The following is a 21,193-nucleotide window of genomic DNA, read 5'->3' as shown; positions in this document are numbered from 1 at the left end:
TATGATTGTGTGTAGTTGTGTGTATGATTGTGTGTAGTTGTGTGTATGATTGTGTATAGTTGTGTGTATGATTGTGTATAGTTGTGTGTAGTTGTGTGTATGCGTGTGTGTAGTTGTGTATGATTGTGTGTTGTGTGTATGATTGTGTATAGTTGTGTGTATGATTGTGTATAGTTGTGTGTATGAGTGTGTGTAGTTGTGTGTATGCGTGTGTGTAGTGTATGATTGTGTGTAGTGTGTATGATTGTGTATAGTTGTGTGTATGATTGTGTGTAGTTGTGTGTATGCGTGTGTGTAGTTGTGTGTATGCGTGTGTGTAGTGTATGATTGTGTGTAGTTGTGTATGATTGTGTATAGTTGTGTGTATGATTGTGTATATGGAATAGAGCCGGATCTATACACCGTTCAAAGTCACGCTTTTTAATCGCAATAAAGTCGTCGTGTTTGGGCCCCTTAAATCGGCCGCTGGCTTTGAAGTCTGCGTGTGAACTTGTGTTTGTGTGTGTGTGTGGTACCAGGCTAGGTACACCACTGTGTGTGCGTGACGAGCGGTGGCGCAGTGGTTAGCGCGCTGCGTGAACGAAGCGCCGAACCGGGGCTTCCCCCAAGGTCGGAACTCTCCTCGACTCCGCCGACGATGGCGAATTACGTGAACCGGTCCTGGCCTTCCACTAGGTCGACTCGGCCTCGACAATGGGTCGCTGGCGACGTGCGGCTCAGTCAACAGCGGCGCACCGGGGAGACAAAAACGGCCGCGCTGTGGTGATGTTCGCCACGCACTGCCTGGCGCGACGTGCCACTCACCATCGGTTAAGCGTTGAGCTCACAACGTGTGTGTCTTTGTGTGTGTGTCTTTGTGTGTGTGTGTCTGTGTGTGTGTGGGGAGCGGTGGTGCAGCGGTTAGCGCGCTGCCGCTACGAACCCGGCGACCCGAGTTCTATTCCCGCTCACGGCCACCAACACCGGTGACGATTTATCTCAACCGGTCCTGGGCCTCCCCTAGGTCGACTCAGCCTTAAATGAGTACCTGGTGCGATGTGTAAACATCGCCACTGGGGAGACAAAGGCGGTCGGGTGTGGTGTTGGCCACCCACTCCCTCGTGTACCGTTCCGGCCTTCACAAGTGCTCGTTAACAGCACTTGCCCCTACAGTCTGTTAAGGCTATACGTGGGATCTTTCCCTTTATCTTTGTGTGGGGAGCGGTGGCGAAGCGGTTAGCGCGCTGCGCTATGAACTTGGCGACTCAGGTTCGATTTCCGCTCACGGCCAACACCAGTGACGATTATCTGCACCGGCCCCGGGCCTCCCCTAGGTCGACTCAGCCTCAAATGAGTACCTGGCGCGATGTGTAAACATCGTCACTAGGGAGACAAAGGCGGTCGAGTGTGGTGTTGGCCACCCACCCCCTCGTGTGCCGTGCCGGCCTTCATAGGTGCTCGCTAACAGCACTTGCCCCAACAGCCTGTTAAGGCTACACGGGGTAGCTTTGCCTTTATCTCGCGCGCGCTTGTGCGTCTGTGTGGCGTTGGTGAGTGGTTGTGGGTGGGTGGTGATTGTGGTTGTGGATGGGTGTGGTATTGGGCTTGTGCGCTCACTGAGCTCCCATATAAATACGGCTTCCCCTTAACACACACACATTTTACTCATCCTCCTCCTCCTTAGAACTTGCAAGTCTGCAATTCGACCCGATACTCACCACTCTCTAATCGAACTATTTCAGTATTATACTGCACAGTAAGTCTTGCCACATACACACCAGTCTCATACACACCCACACTAACATCTTATACAAGTCTTACCAAATTGTGCAGGGTGCACACACACGCGTGTATACACACACGCGTACACACACACACGTGTACACACACACACACGTATACACACACGTGTACACACACACACGTGTACACACACACACGTATACACACACGTGTACACACACACACGTGTACACACACACACACGTACACACACACACGTATACACACACGTGTACACACACACGTGTACACACACGTGCACACGCACACGTGTACACACACGTATACACACACACACACGTATACACACGTACACACACACGTGTACACACACACGTGTATACACACACACGCGCGCGCGTGTCCACCACTTACACCTCCCGGGATACTCATCAGGCGATGGAGACGAGGTGGAACTCTCCGACTGCCCACGTGACTCTCCTGCTGCACCTGCTGCAAGCGGCCACCGCCGTCGAAGGTACGTCGAGTCCGTTTCACGACGCGTCGCCTCCGTTTCACGACGCGTCGAGTCCGTTTCACGACGCGTCGCCTCCGTTTCACGACGCGTCGCATCCGTTTCACGACACGTCGAGTCCGTTTCACGACGCGTCGAGTCCGTTTCACGACGCGTCGCCTCCGTTTCACGACGCGTCGCATCCGTTTCACGACACGTCGAGTCCGTTTCACGACGCGTCGAGTCCGTTTCACGACGCGTCGAGTCCGTTTCACGACGCGTCGTCTCCGTTTCACGACGCTTCGCCTCCGTTTCACGACACGCGTGGCTTTGTACGTCGCGGTCATGCCACTCAAATCAACATCAAGGTGTCATCATCATCATCGGCATCAGCATCATCGGCATCATCGGCATCAGCATCATCGGCATCAGCATCATCGGCATCAGCATCATCGTCGTGATGACCCACGGCGCTCGCTGCTTTCGCCAGCCGCCACCACCGCGTGCAGCGTCGCTTGCCAGCGCGTTCCAGACCTTGCAAGACGACAATCGATCCGACACTCACTACCCTGTCTCATCGAAACACATTCCTGCGGAGGGAGCTGGTAGGAACGTTGGGTTGCTCGGTCAATGGCCTGCAGGGTCAACGGCGGCGTGGTGTATTCCGCAAATATGCCCGACTGTGAGGGCGGGCAAAAGCCGGCGTGAGTAGGTTAAACGTTGAGTTTTATAAGGGCACCACGGGGTGACCAGCCCCTCCCCACCCAGCCCTCCCCTCCCCACCCAGCCCCTCCCCACCCTCCCCACCCAGCTCATCCCCACCCTCCCCTCTCCACCCAGCCCCACCCCTCCCATTTTTGGATGCACGACGGACGGACGGACACAATAATCCCCTGTGGGCTGGTGTAACCAGGAGGTTCCTACCACTATTATTTCAGTATTCTACATTGCAAGTCTTAACCATATACACACCAGTCTCATACACCCAAGTTACCAAATCGTTCAGGGTGCACACAATAACAACAACAACCGCCATTCGCCACTAAGTGGCGGTGACGTCACCACGAGGCTTGTGCCAGGCTAGGTGCACGTTGAGACCACGTGAAGTGTCGAACGCCCGCTGGCAGGAGGTCACGGGGCAGACCCAGCAGGTGCCACGGGTCGACCAACTGAGATGAGTGGCCAATGCACCACCTGTGCCCCCTACTGTGCACAATCAAACAAAGATCCCCCGTATAGCCTTAACAGATTATAGAGGCAAGTGCTGTTAACGAGCACTTATGAAGGCCGGAACGGTACACACACACACACACACGTGTACACACACACACACAGGCCGCATCGTGCAGGAGGCCCGGAGCACAGTGGTGGGAGACACCGACACAAACCTCACCGCCATGTGCTCCTGCTTTAGCGAGGTCTCCCTCTCTCTCTCTCGTCACCCCTTTGCTCGCTGGACAGAGACCACTCCAGGTCTTCATCTTCTTGGTTCTTTCGGTAAAGTCACGTAGAATGGAAATAATAAAATAATAAAAATCAAACATCATAAAATAATTCTCACGACGTTTCGGCCGCAACGCAAGCAGCCGTCCTCAGGTGAAGAACAGGTCTGTCGGAAAGACAGCGTCCGAATGAACCAAGCTTGGCAGCGTTTATTAAAGCTGGGTTGGAGGGGGAAGGGGCGCCTTGACAAAGGAATTTGCATATCAAGAGGAATTTAGCATATTTATGGAAAATGCAGATATGGGATTAGTCACTACTTGTGGAATGCGTAGGAGGTGGGGGGGGGGGGGTTCAAAGTCATATTATGCCCGTGCATTATGCAGTATGCAGTGTGCGAGTCTCGATATTGTGGGTCTCCGTGTAAGTAATTGCGGGATCTTAAGCCGCGTCCGCATCTGAGCGACCGCTCGCCAGAGGTCGCAACCGGGTACCCGATACCCGTACCCTACCCGATACCCGGCTACCCGTACCCAGCCGGGTACGGGTACCCGTTTGCGACCCTGGTGCGGCCGGGTAAGGGTACGGGTAGACCGTGAGTCACTGGTGAGTCACTGTTTGTCACTCATTTCCCAACGTCTTGTCTCTTCTCACAATTCAAGTTCCTAGAATCAACCCACCCGCGCCTGCAACATGGCTTCATCCCAGAGGTCGCAATCAGGTACCCGATACCCGTACCCCAGAGGTGTGGACTCGAGTCATGTGACTTGGACTCGAGTCAGACTCGAGTCATGAATTTGATGACTTGAGACTCGACTTGGACTTGCATAACAATGACTTTGTCCCACCTCTGAGGTGTGGACTCGAGTCATGTGACTTGGACTCGAGTCAGACTCGAGTCATGAATTTGATGACTTGAGACTCGACTTGGACTTGCATAACAATGACTTTGTCCCACCTCTGAGGTGTGGACTCGAGTCATGTGACTTGGACTCGAGTCAGACTCGAGTCATGAATTTGATGACTTGAGACTCGACTTGGACTTGCATAACAATGACTTTGTCCCACCTCTGAGGTGTGGACTCGAGTCATGTGACTTGGACTCGAGTCAGACTCGAGTCATGAATTTGATGACTTGAGACTCGACTTGGACTTGCATAACAATGACTTTGTCCCACCTCTGCCGTACCCTACCCGTTTGCGACCCTGGTGCGGCCGGGTACGGGTAAGGAATCAAAACCCATTTGCGACCTCTGCCGCTAGCTCAACTCGCGCGCACGCAACTGCGTCGCCTCCGCGTGGACCGTCGCTGCAAGGCGCTTGCAGCGACGGAGCTGCGTGCGAGCGTCTTGCAGCTCACGCAGAGAGAAGTACGCAGAGTCGATCCTGGAGCGCGGTGGCTCCCTGCTGGGCGATTCGCCAGCGACGCGTTCCAACAGCGTCGTGCGGTCAACGACGCAACCGCAGGGCGAAGATTTAATTTGCGCGACTTCGATGGCGATAAATTGGCGGCGCTAGAACTGGATAAAAAATGAATTTGCGACAGAATGAATGGCGCGTTATGTTAATGCGATAAGGCAAGGGATCATTGTCACGATTAAAACATTAATATTTAAAATATCGCAGCTTGATCCACGCTTTATCCATGCTGGAATCAAGCATGGATGAAGCTCTGGTATTGTGAATGCACTTGCCTATGTGTTGGAGCATGGATCAGACATGTCTATGATATTCTGAATACATGTGACTTGGGTGTGTTGGTATGATTACGATATTCTGAATACATGTGACTTGGGTGTGTTGGCATGGCGATGATATTTTGAATACATGTGACTTGGGTGTGTTGGCATGGCGATGATATTCTGAATACATGTGACTTGGGTGTGTTGGAGCATGGTTATGATATTCTGAATGCATGTGGCTTGGGTGTGTTAAAACATCGTTACAGCATATCTATGATATTTTGAATACATGTGTTGTATCGTAGACGGAGGTACTCGGAGACGGAGGTTGAGTTAGGGGCTTCCGCCAGGGTTTATTAACACTTATCACTATCCCTGGTTCCCTCTTTACCCCTTCCACTATCCCCGTTCCTCCAGTGACCCCGCTTACGTTACGGGGTCTCCCTTATATACCCTCGGAGGGGTGATGTCACGTGCACTGCCCAGCGCGTGCGACCCCACGTCCCGTGAGGTCACCGCACCGGACAGCGCACACGACGCCACCACTCTCCACTACTCCTCTACATCACCCCCCCCTGTGAAAAAAATTCAGCCGACTCGGCTGTAAACAATATAAGAGTAGAGGAGTCCCAGAACCACAAACCAACATATTCACAACCAACCGACAACATCCAGGCAGCATGACAACAATCAATCAAATTTCAAAACTTTGAAACTCTCATCACGCGCTGCCATCAATACAAAGGCGGAATCCCGATGGCCCAGACAACACACACCAACAAACAACAATTGAACAATTGAGCAGCCCAGACAAAACACACCAAAACGGACAATTGGGCAGTCTTAGACAAAACACGCCAACATAACACAATTGAGCGATGAGGGCTGGAGGCCGACGGCAGCGTTTCCACAGGCCATCAACAAAGCGCACGCCTCCCCATGTGGCACGAATCGCCAGGGCAGGCACCGTGCCAGCTAGTGACAGGCCCCGGGAGAGCCGCAGCAGCCCAGCAGCCCAACGCAGCTCCTGCCAGGCGCGCGCCGGCCCGAGCGGCGGCTCCTGCTGCCCATGCCGCGGCAAGATGCAGAGCCGCGGCGTCGGCATGGCAACGCCCAGGCACCGCGAGGTGCGGGGCCGCGTCGTCGCCGGCGGCCCCCACCGCGATCGCTGCAGGCAAAATAGCAGCCTGGTGCGGTGTCGCCGGCGGCAAACCCCGCATGCACAGCGAGGTGCGGTGCCCCGGCGTGACCCTCGGCCCACCCCGCGGCCGCGGCAACTATAGCAGCCGCGGTGGCGGGCGCGCCAAACCCCGCAGGCACGGCGATGCTCGGAACCGCGGCAACTTCCGCGGCGCGGCATCGTGAGGAGCCGCGGCAGCGATGCACGGGGCCACGGCGACACCCGCAGCGTACCCCGCCAGCGCGGCGATGGCCGGAACCACGGCGGCACCCTCGGCAACTCCCGTGGTGCGGCGAGGTGTGGAGCCCCGGACGTACCTGGGGCTCCCCCGGCGGGCGCAGCATGGTGCGGAGCTGTGGCATCGCCGCTGGCAGACCCCGCGCGCGCGGTGTGGCGCGAAGTCGCGGCGGCACCCACGGTGGACAACGGCGTCGCAGTTGCCATGGCAGCCATGGCGCCGACGTGCGGCGTCGCATGAACAATGGCCGCCACCTGCAGCGTCGCAGTTAAAATGGCGGCCGCCTGAGGCGCCCCAACCAACATGGCCGCCGCTGGCGACGTCGCAGGCAAAATAGCCAGCTGGGGCGTCGCGGCGAAGATGGCGGCCGCCTCTCGCGGCGTCCCGGCAGTTGACAGTTGCTCCCATCCCGAGTGCGGACCGGGAGGACCCAACTTCGCCTCCGCGATGTCGAGACGGGCGCAAAGCTGCGCGATCGCCTGCAGGAGCTGCCTCAGCAGGTCTGCAGGGGTGCTCCCCGTCTCCAGCGGTGGTGGCGGCGAGCTGGCACCCCCGCCCGTCGTCTTCTCGGGGCCTGTCACCGGAGCCCCGGACTCCGGGGTCACTGCCGAAGCCTCCTCCCCGCCGTCTTCATCCTCCGATCGTCCCGTCGCTGGGTTCTTGCGCTCCGCTCCCGATGTAAACATTGTAGCAGCAGTGCAGACACTCTGACACCAGTTGTTGTATCGTAGACGGAGGTACTCGGAGACGGAGGTTGAGTTAGGGGCTTCCGCCAGGGTTTATTAACACTTATCACTATCCCTGGTTCCCTCTTTACCCCTTCCACTATCCCCGTTCCTCCAGTGACCCCGCTTACGTTACGGGGTCTCCCTTATATACCCTCGGAGGGGTGATGTCACGTGCACTGCCCAGCGCGTGCGACCCCACGTCCCGTGAGGTCACCGCACCGGACAGCGCACACGACGCCACCACTCTCCACTACTCCTCTACACATGTGACTATTTGTTCGAGCATGGATAAAGCTTTGTATCGTAAAAAAAATTGGTCGATTTCCGTTTAATACAATTTGTGATCGTTAACAATACGTCGACCCCTGTCCCAGTATTCCTTATATGGGCAAACCCATGCCCAATTGCTCCACATATGGGCCAAAATGATGAACATAATTTATCATTCATTCTGTCGAGGATTAATTTTATCCTGTTACAGCGCTGTAATAGAGAATCAGTTTAACACGAAGGCTTTCGCAACCAATGTTATCCATAATATAATTATCAATAAGAGAGGTTTTTATTATAATAATAGGGGTTTTCCCCTTTTTTGCAACAAAACTGAGACCTTTTTTACGAGGATTCATGTCAGCATTAACCACGATCCTTGCAGTCAAAAGGGACATCCCTTGGTGTGGACCAATCAGTTTCAAGGACAATGCATATATTATCATAGTATGTTTTTTGTTTGCATTTTGACTGCAAGTATTGTGGTTAATGCAGACATGAATCCTTGTAAAAAGGTTTCAGTTTTGTTGCCAGAAAAAAGGGGAAAACCCCTATTATTATATTTTGGTACTGGCAAAGGAGATCTGATGATGAAAGAGAGGTTTTCGTTCTGTTTACGTGACAAACCTTACTCACTGGCTGTGTCGGCTGGTGACGGGTTTCACGACACATTTACATTTCAGCGATCTAACCCAAAACAACCTCTATTATGGAGCGATAAAATGGTACACCCGACAGAATCGCCCATCAGAGACGCGACCCCACATATATGGAAGAAGAAGAAGAAAGTGAACATGGCTTTGGCTGAAGGCCGCGTGTCTTTGCCCATATATGATCATTGCGGATCGTTCATCGAGATCAATTCTATCGATTCCCACTCAGTTGGTTCACAACAAACGAACATCAAACAAGTAAACCCGTAAAAACAAAGTTTTTCACTATAAATCCTTTATATGCGTGGCGGCTAGAGTCCTCTAGTCCTCTGGCTTGAGATGGCTGCCACCTATGGGTCAGATGATTGCATTGCACCATTAAGCAATTGGTAATTAAATATAATATTTTTGTCCTAAAAAGTGTAAAATTTAGATGAAAAATTTTCACGAACATTAATTGTCACGCACAACGAGTCTGTGTGGAAAATGTCAGCTCGATTGGATCACGGGAAGTGGGTTAAAAAACGACCGAAAGATTTGCACGGTCCTAAGCAAGCAAGCAAGTGAACTTAATATAAAGGATTTAAAAATACCGCGGGGTTATCGTAATTAGCGGGTTCGTCTCTGTGTCGATTAATTGCCAATAGATCTGTGGATCGAGTAATGATGTGACCACGGACCCCGCCCTCCCTTCGTTTGATTGGCTAAGGGGCCGTCTATAATGACGTCACGCACCTGGGGGGAGGGGGGTTGAGAAATGTGACGTCACATCAAAATGCGCAACTTTAAATAAATATAGACAACACGTTCTACTTAATTAAATATACTTTTTATTAAATGTTGTTTTTCTTACAACATCAGAGTGCAGCGGCACATTAAACACGCACTACAATGACAATAGTTTAAAGCGATTTGAAGCATGTTTTATATATTTTTTTGGGGGGGGCAGAGCTTTGTGACGTCATATTTGAGGGGGGGGGGGTCTGACTTTTTGTGACGCCGTGTGACGAGGGGAGGGGGGGTCAAAAATTGTCCAAAATCGCGTGACGTCATTTATGGACGGCCCCTCATCACCACCACCACCACGCCTGCCGTTGACACGTGACGGCGGCCATGCGCACGTGGCAGCAATGGGTGTTGCTGGATCACACGCAGACACGCGGAGATTGTGAGACTCTCTTGCCGAGGGCATCATGGAAGTTAGCCACAGCACCACGGCTCGCCAAGAAGGCGGTACAGCAAGCGTGGGAAATAATAAAATAATAAAAATAAAACATAATAAAATAATTCTCACGACGTTTCGGCCACAACGCAAGCAGCCGTCCTCAGGTGGAGAGCAGGTCTGTCGAGAAGACAAAGTCTGAATGGATCGAAATTTAAGCGTGGGATAATCTCCATCTGCCCCATCTGTACGGCATAGAACGTTGCCCTCTCGGCTTCCTCCCACACGTATAAACATGCATTGGTCGATAACATCTTCATGCATAGAGGACCGCAGAGCTTGGGTGGGTGGGTGGGCGGGGCATTGTGAATGTGGTGCTGGCTCACCGCATGGTCTGTGGCCCCTCGCCTCCCCGAGTCGTTCCGTCTGCACGAGGAACGTCCAGTGGGCACCGCACGTCAGCGGCGTCGGCGCACGGCGTCACGTGGTCGACCTCCCCGTTCCACTTCGTTTTTGTTCAAGTTCAAGTTTCATGTATTAGGTATCGAGCCCTGTGAGCCATTCGGCTCTTGAATCGGGTGCAACCGCAACAAACAAAACACAAAAACATGAACAAGAAAACATTTCGATTTAAAGCTTTCGTGACTGCAGGGATTCATCTTCTTGGTTCTTTCGGTAAAGTCACGTAGAAGGGAAATAATAAAATAAAATAAAAATTTTTTTAAAACATAATAAAATTATTCTCACGACGTTTCGGCCACAACGCAAGCAGCCGTCCTCAGGTGAAGACCAGGTCCGTCGGGGAGACAGACCTGGTCTTCCAAGAACAAGAAAACATCTTAAAGTGACTATGTGACTAAGTACAAACAGAAAATCCAAGAAAAGACAGCAAAATATTGCAGAAAAAACACCGTACACCAACGCTGTGTGCAAAAATCCCAGTGGGATGCAAGTCAAACATCCAACAACAACCACAAGACAACTTAGATTAAGGCCATCAGTCTAACTCTGTACTACAACAAACAAACATGGCTAAACCAATACACTTTTCGAAATCACCAAAATAAAGCCATGGAAGCAATGAAACAGTGATCATAGGAACTGTGACGGAATTTTCACAATTAACGGCACAAACAACATGTACCACCAAAACCCTACAGCCGTAGCTGGCTGCATGAGTCACTCCGCAACAGCAGAAGCATCAATCGGGGTATTATAATTTTTCAATGCACCTTTATGTTCAATGTCACATGCTGCCGAAGCACGGCATCATGGCTGGAACACAGAAGTCCGACCAGTGGAGGTGGGCTGCAGAGGTTTTGTGGCAACATCTACAACCAGACTGCTTAGAGACCTGGGAATTAAGGGCCAGAGCCAGCGTTCGGCAATTAGAGCTGTATCGGAGGCGGCAGAAGGCAGCAGTCAGTGGCTCTGGATGAAGAGGAAAGACCCCAGCTGGGCCCCAAAGTGAGAGGGCCAGGAGGTATGCAGTCAACAATGCTTGACTCAGGGAGGAGGACGCCCCTGCCATGCATAGTCCCATGGGATGTTGGCTATCAACAACAAGGCAACTCCTATGACTAATTGGGAATGGGACGCAAGCGTAGGATTGATCACCCTGTCGCTGGCCGCCTTTGGGGAGGGTGTATAGTATGAAAGGCCGAAACACCCTAGGAACCAAAGGTTCACTACTGACGATGCGCTCCCCAAATTTCACCAGGCTCACTGTTCATGAACTCTTGGAAGTGCTTGCACAAAGGATAGTAACATCTCATCCTGTGTTCTTTGAATCGTGGTGCGTGCAGGGGGCATCTGCTGGCTGCGTCGGGGCGAGGGTGGCAGGTGCCAGGGCTCGCTGTTGCAGGTCGGGGTCTCCATGGCCGAGTGCTGCTCGGCGCACGGGCCTGGCCGCGCGTGGAGCGGCCTCGACGCATCTCCGGAGAGCCTCTTCCGCTGGAAGCTGAGCGGCGGCGCCACGCCGTGCGTGCCCTGCAGCCGGGGTAAGCGCCTCGCGCCCACGGATGGCCGCTGGAGGCACGCGGAGTAGCCGGAAGGCCCCGAGTGCCGGGCTTGCTAATGCCACACGCGCGTCTACGGCAAGCGGCACCACCGTGCACTGCGTTTTTTGCTCACGTTGATTTTGATGGTGAGCTAGGGCAAGAGGATGGCCACAATGCTCATCTTCTTGGTTCTTTCGGTAAAGTTACGTAGAATGGAAATAATAAAATAATAAAAATAAAACATATTAAAATAATTCTCACGACGTTTAGGCCACAACGCAAGCAGCCGTCCTCTGGTGGAGAACAGGTCTGTCGAGAAGACAGAAGACAGAGTCTTCTCGACAGACCTGTTCTCCACCTGAGGACGGCTGCTTGCGTTGTGGCCGAAACGTCTTCTCGACAGACCTGTTCTCCACCTGAGGACGGCTGCTTGCGTTGTGGCCGAAACGTCGTGAGAATCATTTTATAATGTTTTATTTTTATTATTTTATTATTTCCATTCTACGTGACTTTACCGAAAGAACCATGAAGATGAATCCCTGCGGTCAAAGAAAGCTTTAAATCGAAATTTAACACAATGCTCTTCTTCAGGAAATGTTTATTTTTATTTTTACAAGCCAGGAGGGTTCTGGTGATCAAGGTGATCAGGGTGATCAGGGTGATGGTGGTTATGATTGTGTTGGTAGTAATAATTTTCATGATTGTACTAGTGGTGATTGCATTGGTGTTGGTGATTCTGGTTGTGGTGGTGACAGTGTGTTGCTGGTGACGGTGGTGTTCGTGACGGTGGTGGTAGTAGTGGTGATGATGATGGAAGTTTTGGTGGTGGCGGTGATGGTGAATGATAATGAAGACAGCGCTCGTGACGATAAGAATGATGACGACGAGGATTGTGGAGGCGGTGGTGGAATGCCGGTTGAGAAAGTTGTTTCGAGACGACAATGTTCATGCTCCGGGTCTGTCCCGCGATCTCCTGCCAGCGACTCTTCAACACTTTACGTGACCCTCAATGTGCACCTAGCCTGGCGCAACCTCTGCGGGCATTCCAGCCGCACTGAGTGGCGAAGCAAGCGGCCGTTGCCGAGCCAAGTTCAAGTTGTATTTTGTTTAACCGGGGCGAGATCTCGGGTGGAGGAGGAATTGGGAACGACTCTCGTTTGCGAGAATCACCCGAGGTCACCGGAGTGCAGGCGGAGGAAAACAATTTGAATAAACCTTCTTGGTTCTTTCGGTAAAGTCACGTAGAATTGAAACAATAAAATAATAAAAATAAAACATAATTAAATAATTCTCACGACGTTTCGGCCACAACGCAAGTAGCCGTCCTCAGGTGGAGAACAGGTCTGTCGAGGAGACAGACTCTGTCTTTATTTTTATTATGTTTTATTTTTATTTTATTTATTATTTAAAATCTACGTGACTTTACCGAAAGAACCAAGAAGATGAATCCCTGCAGTCACGAAAGCTTTAAATCGAAATTTGAATAAAGTGCGGCAACAAAGCGATGAGAAATGAGAGCCCCAAAAATAAAATGCCGTGTGTCAACTCCTGAGAAAACTGCAAACAAAATAAACATTGCACAAACGCTAAAGTGGCGGTTGAGCAATAAGCTCGCCGTGAAAGCGAGCCTGCTCGGGCAGATCTCACATCTAGACAGATCGTAGGGACGACTTACACAGAACTCAAGTTACAACCGTGGGGGCAGGGGAGGGCAGGTGGTGAGTGTCGCAGGCCACAGTGTCAACAGGACCATTTGGCGGCTGCGTACACAGACGAGCCGCTCGCTTCGTGCCGCTGACGCCGCCGCCTCCGCCGCTGTTCCCGCTCCAGGCTCCTGCGACCGCATCGAGTGCGGCCCCGACCAGCGGTGCCGCGTGGGCCGCAACGGGGCCCCCCGCTGCCTCTGCGCGCCGCCGTGCCCCCCGGCCACGCGCGCGGGCCCCGTGTGTGCCTCCAGCGGCCGCACCTTCAGGGACGAGTGCGCCCTGCTGAGGGCACGATGCCGGGGGCAGAGAGGCCTTTCCGTGCAGTACCCGGGGCCCTGCATGAGTGAGTCCGTGGGCGCGTGTTCGACGCGTGGGCCCCCAATTGGCAGGTCCTGGATCGTGTGCGGTGTCTACGGATGCTGAAACATCGGGCTGGGGACGTGGCCGGGAAGCGAGGCTGGCCTCACTTGTGTTCCCAAGCCTCGCGTAACCTCGCTCCTTTCGAGAGCGCATACCGTGTCGACCCATACGGGTTCACCGTTTTCTTGTACAGGGAAATTTAGTTTTTTGGTTCGTATGGCGTACAGCCGTTTCAATATAGGCAAAAAACCACCGTAATTTTGTGTCTATTTGTTTGTGTTTCTCTCCTTGTGATGGGACTTTGTAGGATGAACGTTGAGATTTTATAAGGGGCACGGGGTGACCAGTAAGGTCTGAATTGGTCTGTAATAAGGTAGGGCACTGATAAGGGTTTGGCAGGTTTGAGAGCGTCATATTACCGCTACTGCCATGGCTACCATTCCCAATGAACTTCGCTCGGATTGATTCCTCCACCCATGTCTCTCTCGTCCACGCTGTGCTCAACCACCACACTGCAGGTCACAACAACACACTCGCACCATTCACTCCAACAACAACAACAACCACCGTCATTCGCCACTAAGTGGCGGTGATGTCACCACGGCGCTTGCGACAGGCTATGGGCTATTTAAGGCCACGTGAAGTGTGAACCAAAAACAAATTCCACTCAGTTTGTAGTTTTGGATTATGATTTATTTTTATTAAATCCTTTATATTAAGTTCGCTTGCTTGCTTGCGTGCTTGCTTGCTTACGACCGTGCAAATCTTTCGGTCGTTTTTTAACCCACTTCCCGTGATCCAATCGAGCTGACATTTTCCACACAGACTCGTTGTCCGTGACAATTTATTTTCGTGAAAAATGTTTTCCAAAATTTTCCACATTTTAGGAAAAAAAAAATCATATTTAATTTAAAATACCAATGTGATAAAAATGAAACTCTTACTCAAGAAAAACAGAAATGAATAATAAAATAAAACCGATGCCACGCATATAAAGGATTTATAGTGAAAAACTTTGTTTTTACGGGTTAATTTTTTCTCTTTAAACTACCTACACGTCCACTCACACGCTCACCCACTCACACACTCACTCACTCACAAGCTCATTCGCCCTACTCACACACCCGCTCACGCAAAAAAACCGCACTCACCACACTGCAGGTCACCCTCACTTCTCAGTTTGTGCTTCTTTGTAATTCTTTCCCATCGCCTCGAACTTTGTTCAACTTCAGCGATCCCGTCAACCGCCGTCATCCATTCTAACGCCTTCGAATGGCGCTTGTTTGTACTGCTCGCCATCTCGGCATTTCGTTTTTTATTATTACACGCTTTTATTTAACTCATTCTGTCTGTTGTTGTTGTATCCTCAAATCTTGTAACTCAATTTTAACCCACTTCCCAATGTGGTATCGACTGCAAACTTGGTATACTTATGTCATACTGATGACAATACTATATTCTATCATAATATATATATTTTTTAAACTATCTTTTTTATATCTTATGTTTCGGCTTGGGTCTAACTGTCCACGCTCAACTGACGTTGGCTGTAATTGGCCACGGTCCCACACGTTATGGCAAGCTTCGGGGCCACTTCCTGGAGTCGTGGAGTTCTTCCATTACTTGTACATTTCATAAAAGCGTGTTAAAAAAGTATTTTTAAATGTTACTTATTTAAGCCCGCGCTCAGCAAAAACTGCGATTTACAAAACAAAACAAAACCTAGGGGGGACTCAGAGCGGAGTGCCGCTGTCACCCCCCCCCAACCCTCCCCATCCCCCACTCCCCCCATCCCCCCAACCCCCCCAACCCCCCCCATCCCCCCAAACCCCCCTCACCCCCCCACCCCCCACCCCCCCACTCTCCCCATCCCCCCCAACCCCCAACCCTCTCATCCCCCCAAACCCCCCCTCACCCCCCCACTCCCCCCATCCCCCCTCCCCCCCCATCCCCCCATCGCCCCGTCCACACCCCCCCCAACCCCGCCATCCCCCCCCGCAGGGTCGTGCGCGGCCGTGCCGTGCCCCGGCGCCTCCGTGTGCCTGCTGGACCAGAGCAGCACGGCGCACTGCGTCAGCTGCAGCCTGCGACCCTGCGCCACCGCCACCACGGCCACCGCCACGGCCGCTGCCGGGGTGTCGCCGCGCTCCACGCTGTGCGGCAACGACGGCGTCACCTACCCCGGCGTGTGCCACCTGCGCCGCGCCACCTGCCAACGCGGTCGCTCCATCGGCGTGGCGCACCACGGGCCCTGCCAGGGTAGAACCCCTGAGCACTCACCCCCACCCCTGAGCCCCCACCCCCTCACCCCTGAGCCCTCACCCCTGAACCCTCACCCCTGAGCCCTTACCCCTGAGCCCTCTCCCTCACCCCTGAACCCTCACCCCCTGAGCACTCACCCTAACCACGGGCCCTGCCAGGGTAAAACCCCTGAGCACTCGCCACCCTGAGCACTCACCCCTGAGCCCCCACCCCTGACCCTCACCCCTGAGCCCTCACCCCTCACCCCCTCACCCCCCTCTCCCCCATCCCTGAGTCCTCACCCCTGAACCCTCACCACCTCACCCTTACCCCTGAGCCCTCTCCCTCACCCCTGAACCCTCACCCCCTGAGCACTCACCCTAACCACGGGCCCTGCCAGGGTGAAACCCCTGTGCACTCGCCACCCTGAGCTCCCGCCCTCACCCCCTCACCCTCACCCCTGAGCCCTCCCCATCACCCCTTCACCCTCACCCCCACCCCCTCACCCTCACCCCCTCACCCTAACCACGGGCCCTGCCAGTGTAAACCCCTCTGAGCTCTAACAACGACAACAAAACTCTCACCCTGAACCTGACACTAAACCCTCAGCCAAACCCCCTCGTTCTGAAACTCAGTCCCTGAGCGCACGCATTAAACCGCGCACCCCCAGCACGAATCTCCTGACCCTGAGCCCAACATCGTCTGCCAAACGTGGGAGGCTTTAATCGGCGTGGCACACAGCGGGGCCCTGGCAGGCCGATCGTCTCTGCTAGACCACAAACTCCTAAACCCAGAACGCTAAATCCCACAGTAAACCCGAGATCTAAACTCTTAAAACCCCGAATCCTATTGCCCGCCACCAATCCCTAACCCTGTCGGATCACAGCGAGGCGGAGTCCGTGAGCCCGTGGACCAGACGTCTCACTCGTCGGTGCCACCTGGGATGGCAGAAGGCAAAAGCGGTTCCAATTTGTTTACACCACCCCAAATTAACAAAATTATGCGATAGTCACTTTAAAATGAGCGGGGTTATACACAGCCACTTCGCTCTCTCTTACCCCGTACAAATAAATCGGTACGATCAAAGCTTCGCTACCTCCAGTTATTGGGACATCTCCTCCAGGCGCATGGGTCCATGTTGTGCCCGCACCTCCGTTTAGCGCAGAGGTCGCAACCGGGTACCCGATACCCGTACCCTACCCGATACCCGGCTACCCGGCCGGGTACGGATATCCGTTTGCGACCCTGGTGCGGCTGGGTACGGGTAGGCCGTGAGTCACTGGTGAGTAACCGTTTGTCACTCATTTCGGGTAGGTTACGGGTACGGGTAGGGAACGGGTACCCATTTGCGACCCTGGTGCGGCCGGGTACGGGTACAGGTAAGGAATCAAAACCCGTTTGCGACCTCTGGTTTAGCGCGGTCGGCTACGTACGGCGTGAAAGAAGTTGCGCGTGGTACGCGCGTGCGTGCCGCTCCAATCGTCACCCACTTCGCCGCGCTCACCCCCCGCCCCGCAGACCGCCCGTCCTGCGCCGACACGCGCTGCGGCCCCGGCCGCCGCTGCCTCTGGGACTCGGAGTCGCGGCGGCCGCACTGCGTGCTCTGCCCCGAGGCTCCGTGCTCGACGGCGCCGACGGCGACCCGCGACGGCCCGGACGAGGGGGCGGCCGTGTGCGCCTCCGACAACGTGACGTACCCGAGCGCGTGCGCGATGCGCGAGGCCGCGTGCGCGCGCGGAGTGTACCTGGAGGCGCGAGCGCCGGGATTCTGCGGCCGTGAGTACGCGGCTCCAAATCCCCTCTCCGCTTTGTGCCGCGTGGCTCGTGCGGAGCGCGTCAATTGCTTCGCCTCGGGAGCTCGGGGATCCGCCGATACACCTGCTCACCCGCCCACTCGCCGACCCTTCACTGGCCACCTTCACGTGTTACCAGATCCATGGTTTGGTGGTCATAGCCGCAGTCGCACACACGAGGGAGTCTTTAATTTTCCATTCGGTGTCCGCATCTTTCACGGTTTGTGCCGATTCAGTTAAGCGCTGCCCATTGTTTCCGAACCCCTGTTGAACCTGTAAACCGGTTTCTATCGGTTTTAACCTTGATTTGAAGCTTTCGTGACTGCAGGAATCCATACTCTTTGGTTCTTTCGGTAAAGTCACGTGGGTAGAAATTATTTTATTTTATTTCTAACTACGTAACTTTACCAAAAGAACCAAAGACCATCGGTTTTAGTTGAGCCCAAATCGAACCCGGAGAAGCTGTGGGTTTGACTGGCCGTTCCCAAAGGTGGTGACGTCACCTTGCCATGCAGCAGCATGCGTTGCCCTTTTGCCATCTGAAATGTCTACCTTGGCATCTCGGTTATCATGATTGCATTTGTTTCTATTTTCTAGCGACGGAGGAGTACGACTTGGAGGACTTGGAGGATGAGGTTGATGATGAAGACGACGGCGGTGGCGATGGCGACGATGTAGGCGATTACGCCTCCGAAATGGGTGATGACCTCAATGAAGCGTGGGAGTCAACCCAACGGCTCGATCCACAAATCACCGCGTCGGAAAGGTCAAACGGTCGCGACAGCTGGTAAAAAACACAAAACACGCACGCACAGGTCAAACGCCAAGTTACCGTTATTCTCCGTGACATACCACTTTTACATCCCTGTGTACTTTAAAGCAAACGTTTGCGGGGTGGATCTTCTAATCTAGTAAGAGTGCGTGCGTGCGTGCGTGCGTTCGTTTGCGCGTGTGACCAGATTTGTGTTAACTCTTGACACCAGACACTTTCCAGATGTCGTCGTGTTAAACAGAGAATGCGGTACAGCAAAAGGCACAATGTCCCGCAAGGATCGATTGATTCCCTAGCCGAGGATGCGAGCGGAAGTTCTGATGATTACCTTGAGCGTAGACTGCGGTATTGTGGCGAGACCACAATGCGATGTAGAATCCACGAGAGTTTGGTTGTCGTCTGCTTGTAAAAGATTATCGTCTCGTTCGCTCATTGTTTCCTTGCGCGTTATTTACAAAATAACACACACGGCAATGAAAAGTTCTGAAAATAAACGGCTATGACCAATTTAAATGAGCGTTTTCGGCTCAACGTTTTTCGCTTAGGGTAATTAACGGCCCGAAAGTCACGTGGTACCATCATTGCCACGGCCATTTTCACATTTTGCTGAATTTCAACTTACGGCGGAACTGACGGCACGTGCCCCATGAGCGCGACAGATGGTGGACATTGCGACGGTCAGGGGGCTCGCTCGCAGGCTCACGCCCAGCGACGGGTCCTCTAAAGTCGCACGTCCAGTGCTGGGGGGGGGGGGTTTATGGTGCCCGCCGTGATGCTTTGTGAAGTGCACATCTCACTGGCAGCCATCGGTAAACTTTGGTGGTTGGAGATTTGAAGGCAGATCGCGGTTCGAAGGACACGGGAGCAGCAATTAACACATTCCTGCGGAGGGAGCTGGTAGGAACGTTGGGTTGCTCGGTCAATGGCCAGGGTCAACGGCGGCGTGGTGTATTCCGCAAATATTCCTGACTGTGAGGGCGGGCACAAGCCGGCGTGAGTAGGTTAAACGTTGAGTTTTATAAGGGCACCACGGGGTGACCAGCACCTCCCCACCCAGCCCCACCCCTCCCACCCTCCACCCAGCCCCACCCTCCCCACCCAGCCCCTCCCACCCTCCCCACCCAGCCCCTCCCCACCCTCCCCACCCAGCCCCTCCCCACCCTCCCCACCCAGCTCCTCCCCACCTCCCCACCCAGCCCCACCCTCCTCACCAGTATAATGCTTTGCTCACGCCACCGCCGATGCAAGAGCCTCCACTCGGAAAAAATATATATTAAGAGCTTTTCCAGAGGGCATTTTATTTCCGCCCACTCTTCCACGCTGACCGAACGTATTGGAAGAGGTGTGAGTGTCCACACTTTACCCCGCCGCACGCGACCCGCCGATTGACTCGCTGTGGTGGCGAACCTCTGCACGCTGCGGGGTGGACAAAGACGGCGGTGGGAATGTAAGAAACTTGCCCCATTGTTGAAACCGCCGCGCCAGGGAGATCGGCTCGAAAAGTCCAGTTTTGCGCCGATCCTTACGCCACAGGGGGAAGGTGTGATTTGTTTAATAACTACAAGGCACCCCCCACCCTCTCTCCCTCCCTCCCCCCGACGATGAGGAAACACTCAGCGCCCTACGAAGACCAAATTACTCCCGGGGCTGATGAAATATGGCATGGGGTGAACAATAGCTGGGTGGGGGGGCTTGCAAAATGATATCATGTCTGGCCAAACCGGCTTGCAATAAAACCTCTTTAGATAATACAACTCTTTAGATATTATTTTTACACGGCTGTTACAGTTGATACATTACATTCTATAAAAGTGATTTTTTTTTTACATAAAGTATATGATAACAACGACAACAAAAACAATAGATTTTATTTAATGGAAAACAAAATACAAATGGGTGGGTGTTCAAGTTCAAGTTCATGTATTAGGTATAGCCCTGTGAGCCATTCGGCTCTTGATTGGTAAAGGCGATGGCGTTGCTGAGAACCGGTATGCAGACGTGAGCGATTTTTTTGTTGTATTAGTCTGACAAACGATGGTCCCCCGGGTTTAGCTCCGTCATCGCTGGGTGGTTTTGAGTCTCTGCCGGTGCCACGGCACCTCCAGCAGGAGGAGGAGACCCCTCACCCCAGTCTCACCGCTCAGTGCTTTTGCTCACGAAATCAGCGACGAGAGTTTTTTTTTTACTTTTTATACATCTTAGTCAAGGACGAATCCGACGACGGTTACAGCTGCTGCCCACTCAGGACCCTGAGCGCGACCGACTGACGAGACGATGTGAGCGCGTCTGAACGCAGACCCAGGGTTCGTTCATTTATTGCGCTTTGCGAAACGCTGAGCGAGCGATGCCTGTGGTTGCGTTGAAAATCACACGGCTGTTTTGCCAACACCTGTAATCTGTACCACACGTGTAAAACTTTAAACCTGGTCCGGACTACACCCACGCGTGAAATGTATTATTCTCGTCCATATTGTAACGATTTAGCGTTATTCTGAGCTCTGTGTATGCAAACTTGGCATGTGAAAACTGTAAATATCGATGATGTTAAAATAAAAAAGTAAATCTCGTTTGTCCGCCCTGCGTGTTTCTGATGCGTACATTTCAAAAAGACATATTTTTTAAGATCAAGAAGTCATCGTGGCCAAGGCCATTAATGTCACCACCCCACCAACGCTTAGAGCTCCTCCACCAGATCCCACGGGTGCTGCTGCTGCACAGGAGATACAGAGAGTGACGTCTGCAGCAGACGCAGT

The 21,193-nt window shown here is 53.1% G+C and overlaps 1 protein-coding gene across 2 annotated transcripts; it reads left to right on the top strand.

The window, feature by feature from the left end:
• Positions 1–1,638: 1,638 nt before the first annotated feature.
• LOC133355185 (follistatin-A-like) lies at positions 1,639–19,491 on the top strand. 2 transcript variants are annotated; one of them, XM_061572534.1, is made up of 7 exons: positions 1,672–1,735; positions 2,158–2,239; positions 11,374–11,568; positions 13,399–13,617; positions 15,636–15,893; positions 17,394–17,651; positions 18,266–19,491. In XM_061572534.1, exons 2-7 carry the CDS (start codon positions 2,161–2,163, stop codon positions 18,457–18,459), a joined length of 1,203 nt encoding a protein of 400 aa, XP_061428518.1. In that variant the 5' UTR covers positions 1,672–1,735; positions 2,158–2,160; the 3' UTR covers positions 18,460–19,491. The 2 variants fall into 2 exon arrangements, with proteins under 2 accessions (XP_061428519.1, XP_061428518.1); XM_061572535.1 differs by having other exon boundaries at positions 1,639–2,239; positions 17,394–17,655; positions 18,266–18,456.
• The last annotated feature ends 1,702 nt before the right edge of the window (positions 19,492–21,193 follow it).

The sequence above is a fragment of the Lethenteron reissneri genome, chromosome 50 (genome assembly GCF_015708825.2).
Source record: "Lethenteron reissneri isolate LAM-NWPU_2019-01 chromosome 50, ASM1570882v1, whole genome shotgun sequence".
In the NCBI taxonomy this organism is placed as follows: domain Eukaryota; kingdom Metazoa; phylum Chordata; class Hyperoartia; order Petromyzontiformes; family Petromyzontidae; genus Lethenteron; species Lethenteron reissneri.
This window is presented reverse-complemented; position numbering and strand designations above follow the sequence as displayed.